Source organism: Lagenorhynchus albirostris, chromosome 18 (genome assembly GCF_949774975.1).
Source record: "Lagenorhynchus albirostris chromosome 18, mLagAlb1.1, whole genome shotgun sequence".
In the NCBI taxonomy this organism is placed as follows: Eukaryota; Metazoa; Chordata; class Mammalia; order Artiodactyla; family Delphinidae; genus Lagenorhynchus; species Lagenorhynchus albirostris.
In genome coordinates, this window is record NC_083112.1 from 78817937 (window position 1) to 78837703 (window position 19767).

Consider the following 19767-nt stretch of genomic DNA (forward strand, 5'->3'; position numbering starts at 1 on the left):
GGAACACGTTCCTCTGTTGCCTCATTTCACTTAAGCTGCGGTTTGTAATTTTAGGTATCTGGTAGGTTGGTTATGTTTCACAACCTTAGAAAAGTGGCCCTCTGTAGGAGACGTCCTCTGCAGCAGTGCACTCCCCTCTCGTCTCCCAAGCTGTATGCTCTAGGTGTTCCCCCTGTGAGGACTGTGTGGGTCCTTCTGTTGTGGCAGGCTGACTATGTGGGCAGTCTGGTGGGCTTGGTTGGCACCTGGTTGGGGTGGTTGCCAAGCTCTGCCTTGAGTGGAGGCTGCTAGCTGCTGCTTGGTGGGGCCTGGTCAGGAGGCAGCTAGCTGCAGAATCCCCAGGGGCTCCAGGGCTAGTGCTGGCTCACTGGTGGGCGGAGTCACGGTCCAGAAGAGTTCGGGGCTATTGCCTGCCCACTGGTGGGTGAACCCAGGTCTTGGGGTTAGTGCCAGCCTACTGGTGGGCAGAGCCAGGTGCTGGGGTCTGGTTGCAGGGCCCAGGGGTCCCAGAGCTGGTGTTGGATCTCTGGTTGGGGGGACTAGTTCTGACACAGTTGGGTCCAGGGTCCAGGGTGTCCTGAAGCTTGTGTTGGCCTTCTAGTGGCCAGGGCTGGGGCCCAGCTGGTCCCAGGGTAGGTCTGGCTGGCTGCGGGAGGCTGGGTTTGCAGGCTGTGGAGCTGTGGTTCTCTTGCGTCTGGCGTTTGCCCCCTGGTGGATGAGGCTGGTCTGGATGCTAGAGCCGGCTTCCTGAAGGGCAGGGAGAGGCCCAGGGGATTCTGGGGCTGGTGCCTGCCGACTGGTGGCTGAGCTGGTTCCTGGGCACTCTGGTGGGAGGGCCTTATCCAGGGGTGGCTCTGGGCTCGGGAGGTCTCAAGGCAGCCTCTCTGCTGATGGGTGGGCCTGTGTCCCCACTCAGTTAGTTGCTTGAGGCGTCTCAGCAGTGGTGCCTACAAGCTATTGGGCCAGGGCAGGGCTGTGTCCTGGGGCTAATAAGCTAGAGGAAGGGTTCCACGGTGGCCCTTCCCAGCACCAGTGTCCATGTGGTAGAAGGAGCGAGCTTCCAAGAATGGCTGCCGCCAGCGCCTGTGTCCCCAGGGTGAGCTGCAGTGGCTTCTTGCCTCTCCAAGATCAGCAGGCCAGTCTGACCCAGGCTCCTGTCAAATTACTGCCCCTGCCCTGGGTCCTGGAGCGTGTAAGGTTCTGTGTGTGCCCTTTAAGCATGAAGTCTATTTCCCTCAGCCCTCTGGCCCCCACAAAAGTAAGTCCTTGTGGCCTTCCAAGCCAAGTGCTCTGGGGGCTTGTCTTCCCAGTTCAGGACCCCTGGGCTGGGGAGCCTGACATGGGGCTCAAACCCCTCCCTCCTTTGAGAGAACCTCTGCAATGTAATTATTCTCAAGTTTTTGGGCCCTGGAGGTATGGGACTTGACTATATCGCAAGTTTGTCCCTCCAACCTATCTCGTGGTTCCTTCTTTGTCGTCAATTGTGGAAGATCTTTTCTGGAAAGTTCCAGCCTTTTTCACGGATGGTTGTTCTGCCAATAGTTGTGATTTTGGTGTGCTCGTAAGAGGAGGTGAGCTCAGGTGCTTTCTACTCCACCATCTTGGCCAATCCCAGGAGTTTTGTAATGCTGAGCCAGCATCCTTCCAGAGCCATTTCCCAGGCAGGTAAATACAGCCACGCCCAGTCCTCTGGGCCGGAGCCTGAGCTGATTAGGGAGTCTTAGTTTTGGAGCTGCTTTTCTCCCATAATATGTCATTTTTAATATGTCATAGCTTAGGTAATTGTCCAAGCATCTGGATCAGTTGTGGCAGAACTTACTGAAATGATGTAGCACATTTTTGGGGGGCAAGAAAGAAAATTTCTTATAGTTTCACCCATTGGCAGGTGATTTATTCCATGAAAGACATGTTAAAATTGTCTTTAAAAAGTTTATACAGGGCTTCCCTGGTGGTGCAGCGGTTAAGAATCTGCCTGCCAACACAGGGAACACGGGTTTGATCCCTGGTCCGGGAAGATCCCATGTGCCGCGGAGCAACTAAGACCGTGCGCCACAACTACTGAGCCTGCGCCCTAGAGCCCTTACTCCGCAACAAGGGAAGCCATCGCGATGAGAAGCCCCCACTCACGGCAACTAGAGAAAAGCTAGCGCAGCAACAAACACCCAACGCAGCCAAAAATAAATAAATTAATTTATAATAAAAAAAGAACAACTCGGGGCTTCCCTGGTGGCGCAGTGGTTGGGGGTCCGCCTGCCGATGCAGGGGACGCGGGTTTGTGCCCCGGTCTGGGAAGATCCCACATGCCGCGGAGCGGCTGGGCCCGTGAGCCATGGCCGCTAAGCCTGCGCGTCCGGAGCCTGTGCTTCGCAACGGGAGAGGCCACAGCAGTGAGAGGCCCGCGTACCGCAAAAAAAAAAAAAAAAAAAAAAAAAAAAGAACAACTCTTAGTCATTCTAATAAAAAGATGGGATTAGGTCCTTCATTTGTTCAAATCTTTTCTTTCAAGCTCTTATCCTCATATTAGACACATTATCCTATTTTTTCATAGAAAAATGTTTTATTCCAAGGCATTTATTTACAGCATCATTAACAAATAAGGTATTGTATAGAAATGAATTTTCCAAGCACCTAATATTCTCTCTTAAACACTAAAACTTTTTATCTGAGCCTAAAATGTATCTTATATATTTGTACCTTTTTAAGGGTTAGAAATATAATAGCTAAGGCAGAAAAATACGATTTATAAGGTAGAAGAATAATAGCTGTCATTTCTTGAGGTCCCCATGTGCTAATAACTCCCGTAAGTCTTTGGAGTAAGACCTGTACAGATGAGGAATCTGAGCCCAGCTAGCGATGCATCCAAGGCAGCGCACAGGCCCCATTTCCTGTCTCAGCCCCTCACACTACACATGGGCTGTGTGCAGTGAGGCGCTTAGAGTCCCTGATAGCCTACTGCTATTTAGACTCAAATAGTGTGTTCCTGAGTTTTCATTTTTCTTTTAAAATGGCTTCTCTATCTCTTCTCTGTCAGGCAAATGGCTTCTCTGTCTCTTCTCTGTCAGGCAAATGGCTTCTCTGTCTCTTCTCTGTCAGGCAAATGGCTTTTCTATCTCTTCTCTGTCAAACATCACATGTGCCCATTTTTATGCCTCTCCTCTCTTTAGCTGGGCTAGAAAATCAAATTATGGAATGGAAAATAATCACTTTTAAAATAAATAAAAATGAAGGTATTAATACTCTTCCACACTTATTTTACCCACCAGACAATAACATCGCTTCATTTAGTTTTTTCATCGATCACGTGGTGTGATTTTTTTAATGTTCTGGAAAAGTGAACGCCTGATAATTAACCCATGACCTTGTTGACAGTGCTTTAAGACATAAAAGAACAAGAACTTCAAGACATTTGACTAAGCTGTTTTTCACATTAACAAGTTTAATATCAATGTTTAGTCTTCAGAAAGTGTCAAAAAAAAGGGAGGGTAGTGTGTAATTGTAGTGCCAAGTATTTTTCTGATATGACTCTAGTATCTCATAATAATGCCTAGTTTCCTAAGAAGTCAGCCTTCTTGCCACCTTTAAAGTGACGGTGCTGTCATCTTTGAAGAAAAACAGAGTGTAACGGTCACCAGTTGCTTTAGGTCATGGTCATCCATCAATTAGACCCGTGCTCTGGAGCAAAATGTAACGCTTCCTATGACCAGGAGGTGGAGTGTTCAGTTAGGGTTAGGTTCACTGACATGTGGAGATTAGTTAATACGGCTTTGTTTTGGATGTAGTTCTATGTGTATTTTAAACAAAACATGCTGGGTAATGTGTAGGAAGGTAGATATTCTTTACGCTGTACTTTTCTTTCATATAAAATCACGAGCGATTTAACAAGTGTATGTCATTCACTGTCTTGAAATTGGTATTATAAAATTGTATTTAAAGAATAATTCCATCCACCGGGAATTCTGAAGTTCTGCCATTTCTCACCATCAGCCCCTTGTGCCCCTCCCTCCCACCCTCGGGATATAATAAACCATCTTCTCCGACAACCACATTTTCCTTTTCTTTGTCACAATAAGAGCTTTTGATCAGCAGAACTAGGCTTTCAATACCGAGTTGACTGGAGGCAGGAAAGGAAACTGGATCTAGTGTGTGTGCAACTTCAGCATAGTTTGTTCCTATAGGATTCCTTTAGACTTGATTTGAAATAATGAAAACTGCTCCTGGCCTCCTTTGTGAGGTTTTAGAGAACTCAGGTTTGGAACTGCTCTTTTGAGTCTTTCAGCCCATTTAAAATGACACATTTCAATTGTGTTCATAGGTAGTGAGTGGTTCAGGGATAAAGGCCTGGATTGAGTTAAACCTGGATTTACTCCCAGCGGCTGCCAGCGATTCCCTTAATCTCTTAATGCCTCAGTTACTCTATTCTCCAGTTTCTTTGTTTGTTGGTACTTAAAGTTCTGGGAAGAAAGGTGCTACGAATGAAAAACATAGCCAACACGAATAAGTTGAAAATACGAAAAAACGTGGCATTTAAAAATTAACCTCTATATGAATTATTCTAACCAAAAGTGTTTCTGCCTGAATGTTTGTAAAAGAAAAACATGGCTGCTGTCCCATTGAGCGCCTCAAAAAGTTGAGCGAAAATTATATTGGAAAACATTAAGGCCCTGTTTTTTTCTTTTACATCTTTATTGGAGTATAATTGATTTACAATGATGTGTTAGTTTCTGCTTATAACAAAGTGAATCAGTTATACATATACATATGTTTCCATATCTCTTCCCTCTTGCGTCTCCCTCCCACCCTCCCTATCCCACCCCTCTAGGTGGTCACTAAAGCACCGAGCTGATCTCCCTGCGCTATGCGGCTGCTTCCCACTATCTGTTTTATGTTTGGTAGTGTATATATGTCCATGCCATAAATGCTGGAGAATGTGTGGAGATAAGGCCCTATTTTGAGTGCCGTGAGTCTGAGCTACTCCAGTCCTTGCCACCTGAGTCCTAGGGACCGTCGAAGTGAGCCTTCTTTCTCTGCGGCCAATTTCTTCTCTCAACTCTGGGGCATTTATTCTACTCCGCAGAGGAAAGCCATGTACTGATTTGTGCTGTTTGTCAATCGCTTGCTTTTTCCTGAATGTAATTGCTACTCTCTGATGAAACGTTCAGATTTCCTTGGAAAAGACTAAATAGCTGTAAACACTTTATTAGGCATGTGTATGTCATTCTCTGGGATGTTTAGCCAAACGGCCAGCTCTTCTCGGTGGGAAAGAGATCCAGCCCTGCACAGCCCAATTCAAGGCTCCCGCTTGAGCCAAGTCCTCAGGTCCCGAATTTCCCGCTGACCTGCTCCTGGGCGAGGCCGCCAAGCCCCCGTCCACCCCCAGACCCTTCTAAGTCGGGCTGCAAGGAGACCAGGGCATCGGCCCCGAGCTGACCGCTGCTCTCGGGGCCGCCCCCGCAGGGCCAGGGCCCGCCCTCGGCAGCCCAGCTCCAGCTGCAGGTCCTGGCCCCGCATACGCCCCCCCACCCCCGCCCCCTCGTCCAGGAGCCGAACGTCCCTCCCCACGCGCGTCCCCGGGCCCCGGACGGGCGCGGCAACGGAAGTCGGAGTACGGGAGAGGGATGCGGAACTGCAGCCAGGGACGGGGGAGGGGGCGTGCGGCCTCTGAACAGTGGGGACTGGGTGGGGCGGCCCAGTCCTCGCGAGATTTCGGCCCTGACGAGAGGCTGAAGCGGCTCGGCGGCGGGTCTGGGATGCGCTCGCAGAAGGAGGGAGAGGGGGGCCCAGGGTTGCCCGTTACTACGCGGGGTCCGAGCGGGAAGGAGAAGCCGTCGCCCACAGAAAGCCACTTCCGCCGGGAGTCTCAGCGGCGGGAGCCTGAAGCGCCAGTAGCCTGGCCCTCCGGCTGTGGGGGCGGTGCAGTCGAACCTCGCGAGGAAAAGAGGACGGTCCTCAGCAAGGTGGGGGCGGGGCGATGTGAGGGGCGGGGCCGAAGGTGCGGTATCCCTGCGCTCCGGGGCGGAGCCGCGGGCGCTTCAGCACCGCGGACAGCGGCCGGGCCGCGCTGCCCCCGCGGCGTCTGGGCTGCTAGGGCGCCCTTGACGCGATCTTTTCTGGCTTTGGAGGAAGAAAAGTCACTTCAGCCTGTAGGTGTTTCCCGTCGAGGCTGGGACGCTGGGCTTACCAGTGCCGGGCAGTAGCCTTCCACGTTGCCGAGGGTCCGGTCCGGTCCAGGGGAGACGGCGCAGCCGGGAGAGCAGAGCCCGTGGCGCTGGAGTGGACGCGGGTGGACCCTGCGGGCGGGAGGCGGAAGGTGCTGCTGTGGATGTTGCCCTGCATGTACCTTACCTCCTGGTAGGGAGCGTGGAGGCGGGCACATACCAACAGTTATCTGGTTTTAATGAAAAGATTTTATGAAAAACGGCTGCTCTGCCCAGCCTTTTCTGACCTCACCGATCCCTTTTACATTATTCAGCCCTTGTTATTCTTTTGACAGCCATGTTCTCCATGCATATGTTCCTTAATCTTTACTAAAATGCGTGTTTCTGCTGGACTCCTGAGTTAGATTTTACTCTGAGCATAAACACAGGTGACCAAGCTTTCAGGTAAGCTTAATACAGTACTAGCGAAAGGAAACCCAGCCAGCGTTTCTCCCCAGGTGGTCATCCGGCGGCTTCCTCCCAGCCTCACCAAGGAGCAGCTGGAACAGCAGCTTCACCCCCTTCCTGCACACGATTACTTCGGGCTCTTTACTGCTGATCTCAGGTGAGAAGATTTTACCAACGTTAAGAGGCTGAGAGGGAATTCCCTGGTGGCCTAATGGTTAGGACTCGGAGCCCGGGTTCAACCCCTGGTCGGGGAACTAAGGTCTCACCAGCTGTGCGGCATGGCCAAAAAAAAAAAGGCTGAGAGGTTTTGTCAGTTGATGGTAAAGGAATATAGATAATAGAAGCCATCTCTGTTTCCATCTTCGTTCCCACATATATGCGGAAATCAGTGCAGGCCTTTATTTCTGCACGTTATTTCTAAGTAGGCAGATAATTAAATTTACCTAAAATAGATTTGAAGATCTCCATACCACCACCATAGCCTAAAAAGGAAAGCAGTCTAACAACGTATTAATTTTTTTATTTTGGATATCACTAAACCTTACTTCATATAACCTTTTAAAGTAAATTGTATTAAGATATAAGAAAGAAAAGTGAATAAATAATAGATGTATAACCTAATGAATTTTTACAAGTGAACACACCCATGTAACTAAGACCAGATAAAGAGGCAGAATATTCCAGACCCCAGCAGCCCCTAGTGTTCCCTTCTATCACTGACATCCCCACCCTCAACCCACGCCCACTAAGTTATATCTTTTTCAGTTACCTTTTACAGCTTGGTAGGAAGATGTTTCTGACAATAATTTAACACTTCAAAATCTCCTTTTTATTAAAAAAGAGAGCAGACCTCAAGTTAGCCCAACAGATGACAGTTCAGCTAGAATTTGGTGATTTTCACTATGTGATTTCTTATTATCTTTATGATTCTTTTTCTCTTCAATATCATGAGTTCTCATTTATGGTAGCCATTATAAACTTTCCTTTTGAATAAATACATTTAAGTAAAAAAATGTCAGTTCGGTCAAAGAAAAATATCACAGGTAAATGTAGATTTGGTTAAAAAAAAACACAACATAAACATGATTTTTTGAAATGACTAAAGTTTAGGAAAACTAGTACAGTTACAGGAGGTCAGGCACTGGACTCAGAGTGACTCAGATTGGAATCCCAGTCCCACCATTTTACTAACTGCTCCCTCTGTGAGCACCTAATTTCTCTGAGCCTCAGTGTTCTCATCTGTGAAATGGGGTTGAAAGTTCCCACCTATGAAGGACATTGGTAGCTGTGAGCTAGAGGGGAAAGGCTTAGTTCTTCTGTAGATCCTATGCCATGTGCTACAATAAATACCCTTTTAAGATACCTAAATGTGTTCTCTAAATCAGTAAAGGAGCTCATTTACAATACAACATTTCCTTCTCTGAATGAATCGTGACTAGGTTGTATTGCAGTCATGATATGTGATTAGGGATGATCTTTGAATAACCTTGCCTTTGATTTTCTACCTCTGAGCACCAGTATTTTAACCCTGGCTCTGTGCAGTAGAAAAACCAACCTAAAGTGTCTCTCCCAAATCATTAAAAAGATCTCGGTTAATATTTTGTTCGTTTTTGGTTTATTTGCTAAAGAATATCCAGATTGCTGTAATTAACTGACAAATGGTTCTTTGGCATAAAGGTTTTATCTGAAGTAGTTTGTTGTATCCAGAAAAGAAGAAAAAAAAAAAAAGACAAAATTAAAAGAAGTCTTAAGTTTTTTACTGTTTTCATTGTTATCTCTTCTTTCAGTCTTTATCCTCATCTCTATTCAAGAGCATACATTAATTTTAGAAATCCTGATGACATCCTGCTTTTTAGAGATCGTTTTGATGGCTATATCTTCATTGACAGTAAAGGTTGGGTCATTGGCTTTTTAAACTCTTTATTGTAATATCTAAGTACATTAATTAAGTTTTGCTGGATGTTTGTGAATTTTAATTGAGTCCTTAGATGCTAATCTAAAATAAATTCATAAATTTTGAGTATATTATTGTGATTATGGGTTTATGTTAAAAATTAAAATTACATATAAACCAAAGAATTAATAGCAATTTTGTGTAGTAGTGACAACCTAGTTAGGTATCATCATCAGAGAGTGAAGTTTTTCACATAAATGAGTTTTCTGGATAAGTGAACTTTTTACTCTTTTACGTTCCCAAAGTAAATTATTTTATCCTGGTACTATGTACTAGGCATCATGGATGCAGCACTGAAAATGAAGCAGACATTGTCCCTGTCTGTCTGAAGCCCTGCTCTCCTCCTGGTTCTTGACTTTATTCTGAGTAGTTGAGGATAAAATAAATACTCAAAAGTGTCTTCCAGATACATGAGAGTTAAAGTATCATAGCCCTCTGGCAAATGTGAAAGTGATCACTCAGCGGGTTTGGCAGCAGGGTGGAAGTGTTCCCTCTCTCCGTGAGGCAGATGCTGTCTGCGAGCGTTTCTGTGTGTCTGTTCCCCGCCACCCCTACATAACAACAGAGTCAGCTTCAAGTGACTTTCATTCTAGATTTTTCTATATGAAGCAAATCTTACCTGGATATCATGAACACCCTTTGAAACCCTCTCTTTTAGCTGAGTGTCTCTTGTAAACAGAGTCATTTCCTTGAACTCATATACCAGATTGATAATTAAATTAACCTTTTAAAATTAAAAAATGTAAGATGTTACTAGGACACCTATTGAAAGGTATTCCAAAATAAACTCTTTGGTGGGAGAGCGATAAGGTTTATTGAGGTAGAAATTACATATGGTAAAAAAAACCACTTTAAGGTATACAGTTTAAAGAATTTTGAATGTATTCAGTCATGTAACCACAACTACAATATGAGGAATTGTGTTATTTAGTAAATAAGTGCTCATCCTTTGTTTAAATCTGGAGTTTGATGTGCTAAGATTACTGTTACTTGAAAGTATAATTATATTTTAAACAGTAATATTGTCAATGCTATGCTCAGTGCTTAAGTAAGCTAGACTATTGTTTTAAAACGAATACAGAATTTCAGAATGGCTTTTGTAATTTGTTTCCTGTTAAAGGCCTAGAATATCCTGCAGTGGTAGAATTTGCTCCATTCCAGAAGACAGCCAAAAAGAAGCTAAAGAAAAAAGACACCCAAGCTGGAAGCATTGAAGATGGTGAGTCCTTTTTCAAATGCTGGATTGTGAAACTGCATTAAACACATTGGTCAAATTAAACACATTGGTCAAATATAATTTCTCTCCCTATATGGGGAAGAATATATTTATTTTCTTTCTATCTTAATATACAGATCCAGAATATAAGAAGTTTTTAGAAACTTACTGTGTGGAGGAGGAGAAAACTAATGCCAATCCTGAAACTCTTCTGGGGGACATAGAGGCAAAGACAAGAGAACTTATTGGTCTGTTTTGCTCATTTTTTTCCTCTTTATTGAGATATGTATTTATAGAGTATATATTTGTTTTTCCTTTTTCATGATTATTATAGAAGATTGACACATGTGACAGGCTTGGCAGAAATACAGAGTATTTCCCAGTTTTGACAAAAGGAAAAGGGTAGCAGGATGGTAACTTGGGAAAATATTTCTGAGCATCTGTTGATGGAGGGAGAACACCTGAGTTTTCAGTTACAGTCACTTTGTTTCAAAGTTATGACGCTTCTGAATGAGCAGTAGAGAAGACATTGGAGTGCTGTGTGCCGGGCTGCATCAGGTAAGCTTATGTCTCAAAGTTGAAGTCAGTCATCTTTGCAAAGAGCAGTCATAGAAAGGAGATGCTTTGCTTAAGTATGAGGTCATCTTGCTGTTGTTCAAAAAACTATCAAGGCCCCTGAGCGAGTGAGGCAGATGAGTGGATAAGCCCAGCCAGAGCACAGAATCTGGTTTGAATGAGGCCTTCAACCCTCTAGCCCCAAGTGGAATATTTTGGAAACGGCTCTCTCCTAGCAGCATTCCCCCAGAACTCAAGAGTAGACGTGAAACTCCTTTCTCTATCAGGCAACCTGTTTGTCTCTCCCAAACATGCTTGTAAGTGTCTCCCTTCCTGCCTCTGCCGGGGCTGGGGCCTCACCGTGCAGCCCGGTGCCCCTCCCACCTGTTCTGCCCTCCCTTCCCCATGCCTACCTCCTGCTCACCCACCAAGACTTACAGGACAGAATGGTTACACTGTTGATAATTTATCTTCTTATTTGTCTGTCTCTCTCTGCATTAACTCTCCTCTCACTTTGTCTCTCCACCCCCCAAGAGAACTGTATTTTTGTCTTTGTAGTCTTAGCATGTAATTGCTTGAACAAGTTTAGGCATTTGGTAAATATGTGTTGAGTAAATTAATAAAACAAGGTTAACATTATTGAAGCATTCTTCGTTAGTCTAATAATGAAGTTCTATATTTTATAAGAGGTGATTTAATGTGTGCCTCAAAGGATCTTTAATCACTAAAGTATTTATGGAGATGTGCTTAGCACATGTTGACTGGGTACCGACTCTGAGCCTGGGCACGGGGACAGCACTGGAACAGGACACACAGGCTTCTGCCCTCATGCAGCTGCCCTCCTACTGGGATGACTGTAGCAAACACATGCAGAAATGCTCAAGCCAGAGTATTTCCACTTGTGATAAGTGCCACAGACGTAATGGAATAGAATAATGGGATAGAGAGAGAGGCCCCTCTGAGACTGTATTTGAGCCGAGACCAGCTGGGCCAAGAGATGGAAGAAGGGGGAACTCCAAACACAAGGGCTGGAGGCTGGAGCTCTGGGCCTGCAGCAGCGGGGTGCACGCCTGTGTGCTTGGCACATGGTGGGCAAGGAGCAGAGTAGCTGGAGAGGTGGGACCACAGCATGATGGGCTGGATTTTATTTGAGGGACAGCTGGGGACCGAGGGAGTGATGTGGTCTGATTGCTTTTTTTCCCCGTCACTCTGGTTGCTCCATAAGATGGAGAAGCTGGGCTCTGGTTAGGAGGCCCTCGCTGTCGTCAGGGAAGGCTGCTTGAACGAGGGCGGCAGAGTCAGCATGTGTTCTGGAGGTTGAACTGACCAGACCGGCTGAGGATTGGGTGTGAGGGTAAGAAAGCAGAAAGGATCAAAGCCTCCAGGAGCCTGACTTGAGCAGATCAGTGGGTTATGGCACCAGGACTGACGTGGGGAGGAAACAGTATTGAGGGCAAATCGTGATTTCACTGCAGAACATGATAAATTTCAGAAGAGTTAAATGAAGCAGCAAATTAGAAATTATTTACAGAACTCACCCTCCTCGTCCTGTTTCTTTACTGCTTCTTCTTAAATGCCCTTGTACAGGGCCGCTGCAGGGAAGTAGCAAGATCTTCCACTTCTGGGCAGTTGTTAGATATCCACTTGCTGATCACACACACATCCCCCACCAGAGTCCAGCCACCCTGCTGCAGAGGAGGGACGAGCCTGTCCTCTCCCGTTCCCAGCATCTCGCCCAGTGCTTGGTGCACAGTAGGTGCACCGTAATTGTTTACTGAATGAATGAATGTGACTTAGAATCCACTAGCCCAGGACGAGCCTGTAGAACTGTGATTCCTCTTTCTGCCTATTTAAATTTAGTCTTAATCAGGCAATTCGTGCCAAATGCCTTTTTCTTTTCTTAGATTTTGACCTTTAGTGGATTCTTATGGTCAAGGCTGAGCAGTGTGGGTTAAATGCAAATGTTAGTTCACTCTGAAGTTGCAGATTAGTGCAGGCATATCAGGGTCTTCAGAGCGTGGACAGACCTGGGCTCAGGTCCCAGCTCTGAGACTTAGCAGCCGTGGGACCGGCTTCCTCATACGTGGTTGTCGCCAAGCCTAGTAAGCGAGAACGGTTCTACTGTTGGTTAAATCAGTGTTGTACTGCGTGGTTGTGCATCTTGTATTTAGTAAATGATACACTTTTATGGCTTGTAAAGCACTTTCTTATACAGGGTCCTATTTACCCACCACATCAGTCCTTTGGGGGAGCAAGGCGGGTGTTTGTAAGGAAGGAGGGAAGGCGGGTGGAGCCTCAGCATCGGCTCCCCAGCCCCACCCGGGTAGGTCTCAGCTCTGCCCTAGTTGACAAGCCCAGAACCACCGCCGTACAGGGCAGAGTCCTCACTCCTCTCCAGCCCCGCCCTGACCCATGGGTGCCAACATCTGTGGGTGCTTAAGTCCCCTCTGTAAAATGGCATTATATTTTGCACGCAGCTTACCCACATCCTACTGTATACGGTAAGTCATGTCCAGATTACTTGTAATACCTGATACACTGTGAATGCTATGGAAATAGTTGCCACTGAGTTGCAAAGTCAAAGTTTTGCTTTTTAGAACTTTCTGGAATTTTTTTTCCCATATATTTTTGATCCACAATTGGTTGAATCTGCGGATGTGGAACCAGTGGATACGGAGGGCCGTCTGTATATAAATACGTTATAACGTTTGAGAAGTTTAATGTATTGTTTTCATTTTGCTTTTTTGCTTTATACATTTTTGTGAGTAATGTATGGGACTCCCTTAAGACTCAGGAATTAAATGGCTAGTGTGTATAAGACTGTCAGTGCCTCCAAATTACTTGACTTTATAGTGATAGAGTAGGAAAGTTTTAAAATGATACAGTCTTCCCTTAATTAGTTTAAAGATTAAATTGAAAGCAAGTATTTAAAATAAAGAAATCTTATTTTAGAGTTAAACACTACATTGCAATTTTTGTATTTTAGCTAGAAGAACCACACCTCTTTTGGAGTACATTAAAAGTAGAAAATTAGAAAAGCAGGTAGGTCTGGCCTTTTACCCAGTGAATAGCCTTCTTGTTCCCATCATGTCTGTGCAGACAGTTTATACACACACTTTCCACATCTTTAGAGAATTCGAGAAGAAAAGCGAGAAGAACGGAGGAGGAGGGAGTTGGAAAGGAAGCGCTTACGGGAAGAAGAGATAAGAAGGAGAAGGGAAGAGGAGAGATGTAAGAGGAGAGCAGCGGAAAAACAGCAGAAAACTGCTGAGAAAGAAGTAAGGAGGAAGGTAATTTTGAGGAGACATTTCATTTCTTTTTTCCAAAAATGGTTCAACCTTTTTGGTATTTTAGCTCTTCAGAACTTGCAGAACATTTTCATTAGTGTAGTCTTTCACTATTATAGTTCTTTTTCTCTGTTCTATGACAGTGGTTCTCAGATGGTGTTCCCTGAGCCCCAGGCTTTCTTGAGCTTGCTGTGTTTGGGGGACCACATGGGTGGAAGAGTGGGCGAGGACCAGGTTCCTGGGTGTGACAGAAGCACTTCACCCAGAGGAGCCCACATTTAAATGTCCTAGGCTGGGCTTCTGCTTATATTTGCCTTTCAAGAAAGATTTCCTAACTAAAACACTACACATTTGAAACCCGCTGGCTTTGTGTCTACTGGCCTTTCTTTATGCTGACTGACTCAGAGAACTGGGTTGTATCATTCCTTTTGTGGTAGCAGCAATGGTTTCTACATCTCTTGCCCAATTTTTCCTTTGACTGATGCATTCATTTATGAGGGTGGTTTAATTCCCACAGAGGGAATTATCCTCTATGTAAAATTTATTGCCTAAATTGGGCCCTACCTTCTTAGTATTCTGCTTAGATGACTTTAAGCCTAGATTTCAACCTCATGTGAATCTTACCTCTTCCACAAAGGGTTTAAGGTGCCTTTTAGGGATTCGTTAACATTGTATAGTATAAAGGAAAAAAATGGAAGGTCAGGACTTGAGGGAACAGAGGCAGAAAGGAAAGGATAGGGAAGAGACCACAGTTGCCGTAGTTGAGCCATAGATTCGTTTCTGATATGCTCGGCAGTCAAAAACAGAAGAGTTGATCAGAAACGTAGTTTTCACTATCCATGAGGAGAAAACATGTCATTTCTTCAAGGAAAGCAAAGCTTTTTCTAGGCCTTTGCTTCTAAAACAATGTCTCCCGTAGGTGGTCCTGTGGGGTTCACTAGCAATGGGGGGGATTTCTTAACCATATTCCTGTGACACACACAGCCATCTGTATCGATCAGAACTGACTGGGCTATGCTGCAGTAAAAATAGTCTCAAGGTCTCATTGGTTTCGTGCAGCTAAGGTTCTCTTCTTGTTCACATTACGTGTCCATTGTGCATTGCTCATCATAGCCGTTCAGTGAGCCAAGCTGACGAGGGTCCATCTTGCATTTGCTTCCGCAGTCGTTATGAAGTGGAAGGAGGTGTGTAACACAGCAGGTTGCACACTGGTTCTTAAACCTTCCACACAGAAGTGACAGGTCCCATGTGCCCACATTCCACTGGCCAAAACGCGGTGCACGTCCCCACCTACTCTCAAGCTGAGGGACATTGCAAGTGCTAGGAGGAAAACCTGGACTATCTGATGAACAGCACTAATGAATAACATAACCTCTGAAGACTGTTGCTTGAAGTGGCTCTTTTTAAGTAAGGATTTGCTGAAAAACTCAACCTGATGGAAGGTGTGGGCCAGGTCATGCTGCTGCAGCACATTTACTGCAAAGATAAAACCTCAGTGGGCAAGATGAGTAGGTAGCCGTTTGACCCGCAAGAAATCAGCCAGAGTGGTTTCCTTCATTTTGGCTTTGATGACAGTTGTTACAGATCTATGTAGTTTTAAAATCTCATAATCTGTTAATAACATTGATGAAATTGAGGAGCCCAGTCAAGATTATTAAATGAAGATCGTCCATCCCACCTCTGCCAGGACATGGACCTAATAATGGGCGTAGCCAGGGTGTCCCTCTGGAAATAACTCTGAGAGTGTCCTCTGTTTGTCCATGTGGTTTAAGTATGAACACAGTTCTTCATAACAAAAGTGTAGCAGATATACTTCCTATAACAATCATATGTAGTCTCAACAGTATAAACTAACAGCCCTTGAAAGATAATAAAATGAAACCTTAATATTACGGGAAGGCCTTTGTCATCTTGGAAAAGACAGCTCTGTCATGACCAGGGGGCAAGTAGGTATCCATCTACAGGTATGCAAATATTGTCTAACCTTTTCCTTTACCTTTCTCAGCAAAGAATAATAGCACCTAATGCTTTATATTCTGAAAAGCATTTTTGTCAACAGCTTTGAGAGTTTTTCAAGAAGAATCATTAAAACGTGTAGCCTACAATTTTGCCTATAATTTTAAGTAAGACTTACAGTATTTGGAATATAGCATTTTATTTTTACATGTTTGAATATGGAATTAGAATCCAGAATAAACCAAAGACAAAAGCAAATGATGTCAAAAAGTAACTGTGGGGCTCTTCATACAGAAACAAAGAAACCAACACAAACTGTGGGGCTCTTCATACAGAAACAAAGAAACCAAGTAACTGTGGGGCTCTTCATACAGAAACAAAGAAACCAACACAGGCACAGCAAGAGAAAGGCTTAGTCTTACTGAATCTGGTAAAACAGAATCCTGGTGGCAGGTTAGACCCCAGTGACGTGGGCCGCCCACAGCTCTGTCCTTCGAGTGTCTGGTGTTCTGACCTGACAGTACATATTTGACTCCCAGGGTGGCCTTTAGTGAGCGTCTGTGCTCAATTTGGGGATCTCTGACCTAAGATTCATCTAGAGAATTCAAATTAAAAAAAAAAAAAAGAAAACCTAAAAAATAAAACCTGTAAAAAAAGCCCAAAAGAATCTGTATTAATACCCTAAAAGTAGAGAGGCAGAGAGAGATCCTCGTGGCTGTTGTTAACAGTAAAGAAGAATATGATTCAAGGAGAGCCACCCAGTGGTTTATTCTCCTCTGAGACTTGAGAACTAAGCAGTGAGCTCAAGTTGAAGTAGGAAGTCAGGTTACCAAAGTCACAAGTAAGATTCCCGAATACTGTTTATAAATTGTAGGCTATAAATACTGTATCTGAAAGAGTTGTGCGATCCTTTCCACGAAGCTCTTTAGAAACAGATGTGTGTGTGAGATAGGTTACACGCATGTAGAACAAGCATAGATGTGGGCTGCACGGGGACACTTGGCCTGACCGCCCCCCCCCCACCGGCTCCCCTCGCAGGGAGCTTCCCCCCCACCAGACTCACGCCCTCTCATGAGTAGCCCCCCCCCCAGTGTCTGGTCCCTGCCTTCCCTGACCCCCTTGAGAAACCATTCCCCCTCCTCCCCTGCCCCACACCTCATTGTCCTTTTAGTCTGTTTATCATGTGTTTGTAGCGTTTCATACCACCTGAGATTATCTGGTTCACGGTTTTCTATTTTTGTCACTGTGTATACCGTCCTCCCACCCCCATGGCCACCACCGCCTTGGCAAGACTATCAAGTGTGAGTCCTTAATTGTGGGCACTTGTCTCTTACCCACAACTGCGTTCCTAGCCCTGAGCCCAGGGACTTTACCCCAGTTCGTGGCACACAGCTGCTAAAACCCTTGTAATCTCTGGAGTGACAGGAGTGTCCTCTGTACGCTAATGAGCTGACAGGTGGCTGGGACCCTGGATAGCTTCAGGATGGGAGCTGCTCATCAGAAAGACCAGGCGTGATTATAGCATTGGAACCTCCAGCCCCATCCCCACCTCTAAAGAGGGAAAGGGTTGGAGATTGAGTTCAGTCACCCATGGCCAGAGGTTTAATCAATGATGCCTGTGTAACGGCGTCTCCATAAAAGTCCCTGAAGCGTGGGGTTTGAAGAGCATCCCAGCTGGTGAACACACGTATCCCACTGCCAAGGGGGTGGAGCCGAGAGAGCCCTGTGCATCTCTCCCATCGGGCTGTGCCTGATTTGTATCCTTTATAATAAACCAGTAATAGTTAGTAAAGCACTTCCCTAAGTTCCATGAGTCAGTCTCATTCAAGAACCCCCTGAATTTATAGCCGGCCAGTCAGAAGTACTGGTGACAACCTGGGACTTGCAACTGGCCTCTGAAGTGGGGACAGTCCTGTGGGATCTGACATTAATTCCAGGTGGATAGTGTCAGAACTGGGTTGAGTCATGGGACATCCAGCCTGTGCTGGACAGCTGGGGAGGTGGTGTTGGAAAAAGCTTTGGCTTCAGAAATATTGTAAAAACAGTTCATAGGTGCACAAAATTATTTGTTGGATGGATGGAGTCTTATACTGTTGCACTGCCCTGTGGTTTGCATATATTAATTTTTTAATTAAAAAAAGATACACTGTTGTCTGAAAGGATCCCCCACAGGCAGGGAACATAGTCCACTGATGAGAAGCAGCTGGCAGCGTTTGCCTGACGGTCTATGTTTCATCCTTAAATGGACTCGTTTAGTCTAGGTGTATCTGTGTGTAGTTTTTGTCTGCTGCAACTTACATAAGTTCACTTTTATAAGTGAGAACAAAATTCTCACAAGTAGACTTCGGTTCATGTTCTACAAACTGACTGTACCTGTGGCACTTAAAGTTCAAAGAGCAGGAACAGGGAGGAAGAGGCCTAATTTCATACCTAAACGAACGTATCATAGGAACCTTATAAATCTGTTTCAAGAAAGAGAGTAATAGGTGTTTTTAAAACTATTCTCGGTCGTTAATATAAAGCCATCCTTTAAAAAAATTTTTTTCCTTATTACCGAAGTAATACATGTTCATTTTAGAAAAACTGGAACCTGTAGATGAAAGGAAAGAAAATAATTTCATTTCTGCCAACTAAAAATAATAACTCTTAACACAGTGTTGCAAGCCTTTTAGAGGTTTTTCTATGTGTGTGAATGAACATGCAAATAGAAATTGGATCATTCCACTTTGTAACATTCTTTTCTTCGTTAATATAATATCTTTTTTATCACATTATCCTAAATTGTTTTCCATAACTAGAAAGTATTTCATTGAAAGAATGTTCCCCTGTGTATTTAACCAAAAACCTGTTCATTGGACCTTTAGCTTATGTTTTTTTGCTATTCAAACGTTTGGGCTCAATATTGGTGTATATTTTAAATTATTTATTAAATACCTTCTTTTATAATATATTCCTAAAGTGATATTTTACTATCATTATAATTTCTCAGCTTCTCAAGAAATCAGAAAAGGGAGAGGAGTCAAGCACTGAGAAGCCAAAAGAAAGAGGAGAGGAAATTGACACCAGAGGTGGGAAACAGGAACTCGGTCCCAGCTGTGTAGTCGTGAAGCCCAGGCCCTTGGAGAGCTCGCTGCAGGAGCTCAGGGAAAAGTGAGCCGTGCTTTTGTTTCTCTGACCATGTTAAGCACCCGAGGTTGTCCTCGAGTTGTGGTTGTACATCCTTTGTCAGTATGAGTGCTTGTATTTCATAATCTACCTGGAATTCAGGAGTTTGCTGGGCTGCTCTTGCCCACACCTTTGTCTCTCCTTGGCCAGCAGTCACGCTGATGGTGGACTGCTCAGTCTGCATCCTCAAGGCTGTCTTCAAACAGGGAAGTGTCCTGGTATTGCTTCCTCCATATCTCCTCTCCTGGTTATTCTCTTGGATTCCTGCCTCTGCACTTCCATCTTCAAGATCTCCTTCCCACTCTCTTTACTTGGTGATTTTACCAGTTTGTAATTTTCCTCTGTCTTTTGAGATACCTTGCCCTTTTGATCTTCCAGACCTCCTTCAGTGTAGCTGCAGAACTGTAAATTGGAAAGCCCAGCCTTTTAGGTGCTGGAGATCTTCTGTGATACAGAAATAGAGTCCCAACTGCTGCCCTGTCTCTGTTGGAGTGGTCAGTCCTCTGGTCCCGCCAGGATCTGCCCAGCAGCCGTGGATGCTGGTGTCCACGGGCCCCGCCTCTACGTGGCGGGGGTGTCCCCCGCCTGCTCACGCACAGCGGCTCATGAGAGGAGTTTGAGCAGAGTGCTCTGGGGACGGGATGCACGGCAGCCTCTGAGCAGGGAGCCCTTCCCTCCTGGGTCCACAGTCAGGGGCCGTGTGCAGCTGGGATTCTTGTTCCCCTGACCCAGGGCTCCTCCCCATGTCCTGCACGTGGGTGCCTGCAGAGCTTCCTGGAGCCCAGGACCACGCTGCTCAGAGGGGTGGCTAGGGGTGAGTTTGGAGGGGAAATGGCAAGGTCGTGGGATGAGGCTTTTTGCCCAGAATCGCAGTACTCGGAATGACTTCCTACTACCTTTCTTGCACGGTTGTGATAAAGGTTTTCTTTCTTCTTTATAGGGATTCTGGTTAATTGGTTTGTGCATGATTAATTTGTCATGACTGTCAAATCTGTGGTCGTTCTGGTTTATGTTACGGGCGCATCTCTTATT

General features: G+C 45.1%; 1 protein-coding gene across 1 annotated transcript in view; it reads left to right on the forward strand.

Annotated features, from left to right (window-relative positions):
• The first annotated feature begins 5747 nt into the window (after positions 1 to 5747).
• Positions 5748 to 19767, forward strand: part of UPF3A (UPF3A regulator of nonsense mediated mRNA decay) — a 40860-nt gene continuing 26840 nt past the window's right edge. Inside the window, exons 1-8 of the mRNA XM_060129114.1 lie at positions 5748 to 5954; positions 6653 to 6759; positions 8390 to 8496; positions 9677 to 9775; positions 9910 to 10020; positions 13314 to 13369; positions 13459 to 13617; positions 18560 to 18720. Of these exons, the coding sequence (XP_059985097.1) occupies positions 5748 to 5954; positions 6653 to 6759; positions 8390 to 8496; positions 9677 to 9775; positions 9910 to 10020; positions 13314 to 13369; positions 13459 to 13617; positions 18560 to 18720 (1007 nt within the window). The remainder of the gene's footprint in view (positions 5955 to 6652; positions 6760 to 8389; positions 8497 to 9676; positions 9776 to 9909; positions 10021 to 13313; positions 13370 to 13458; positions 13618 to 18559; positions 18721 to 19767) is intronic.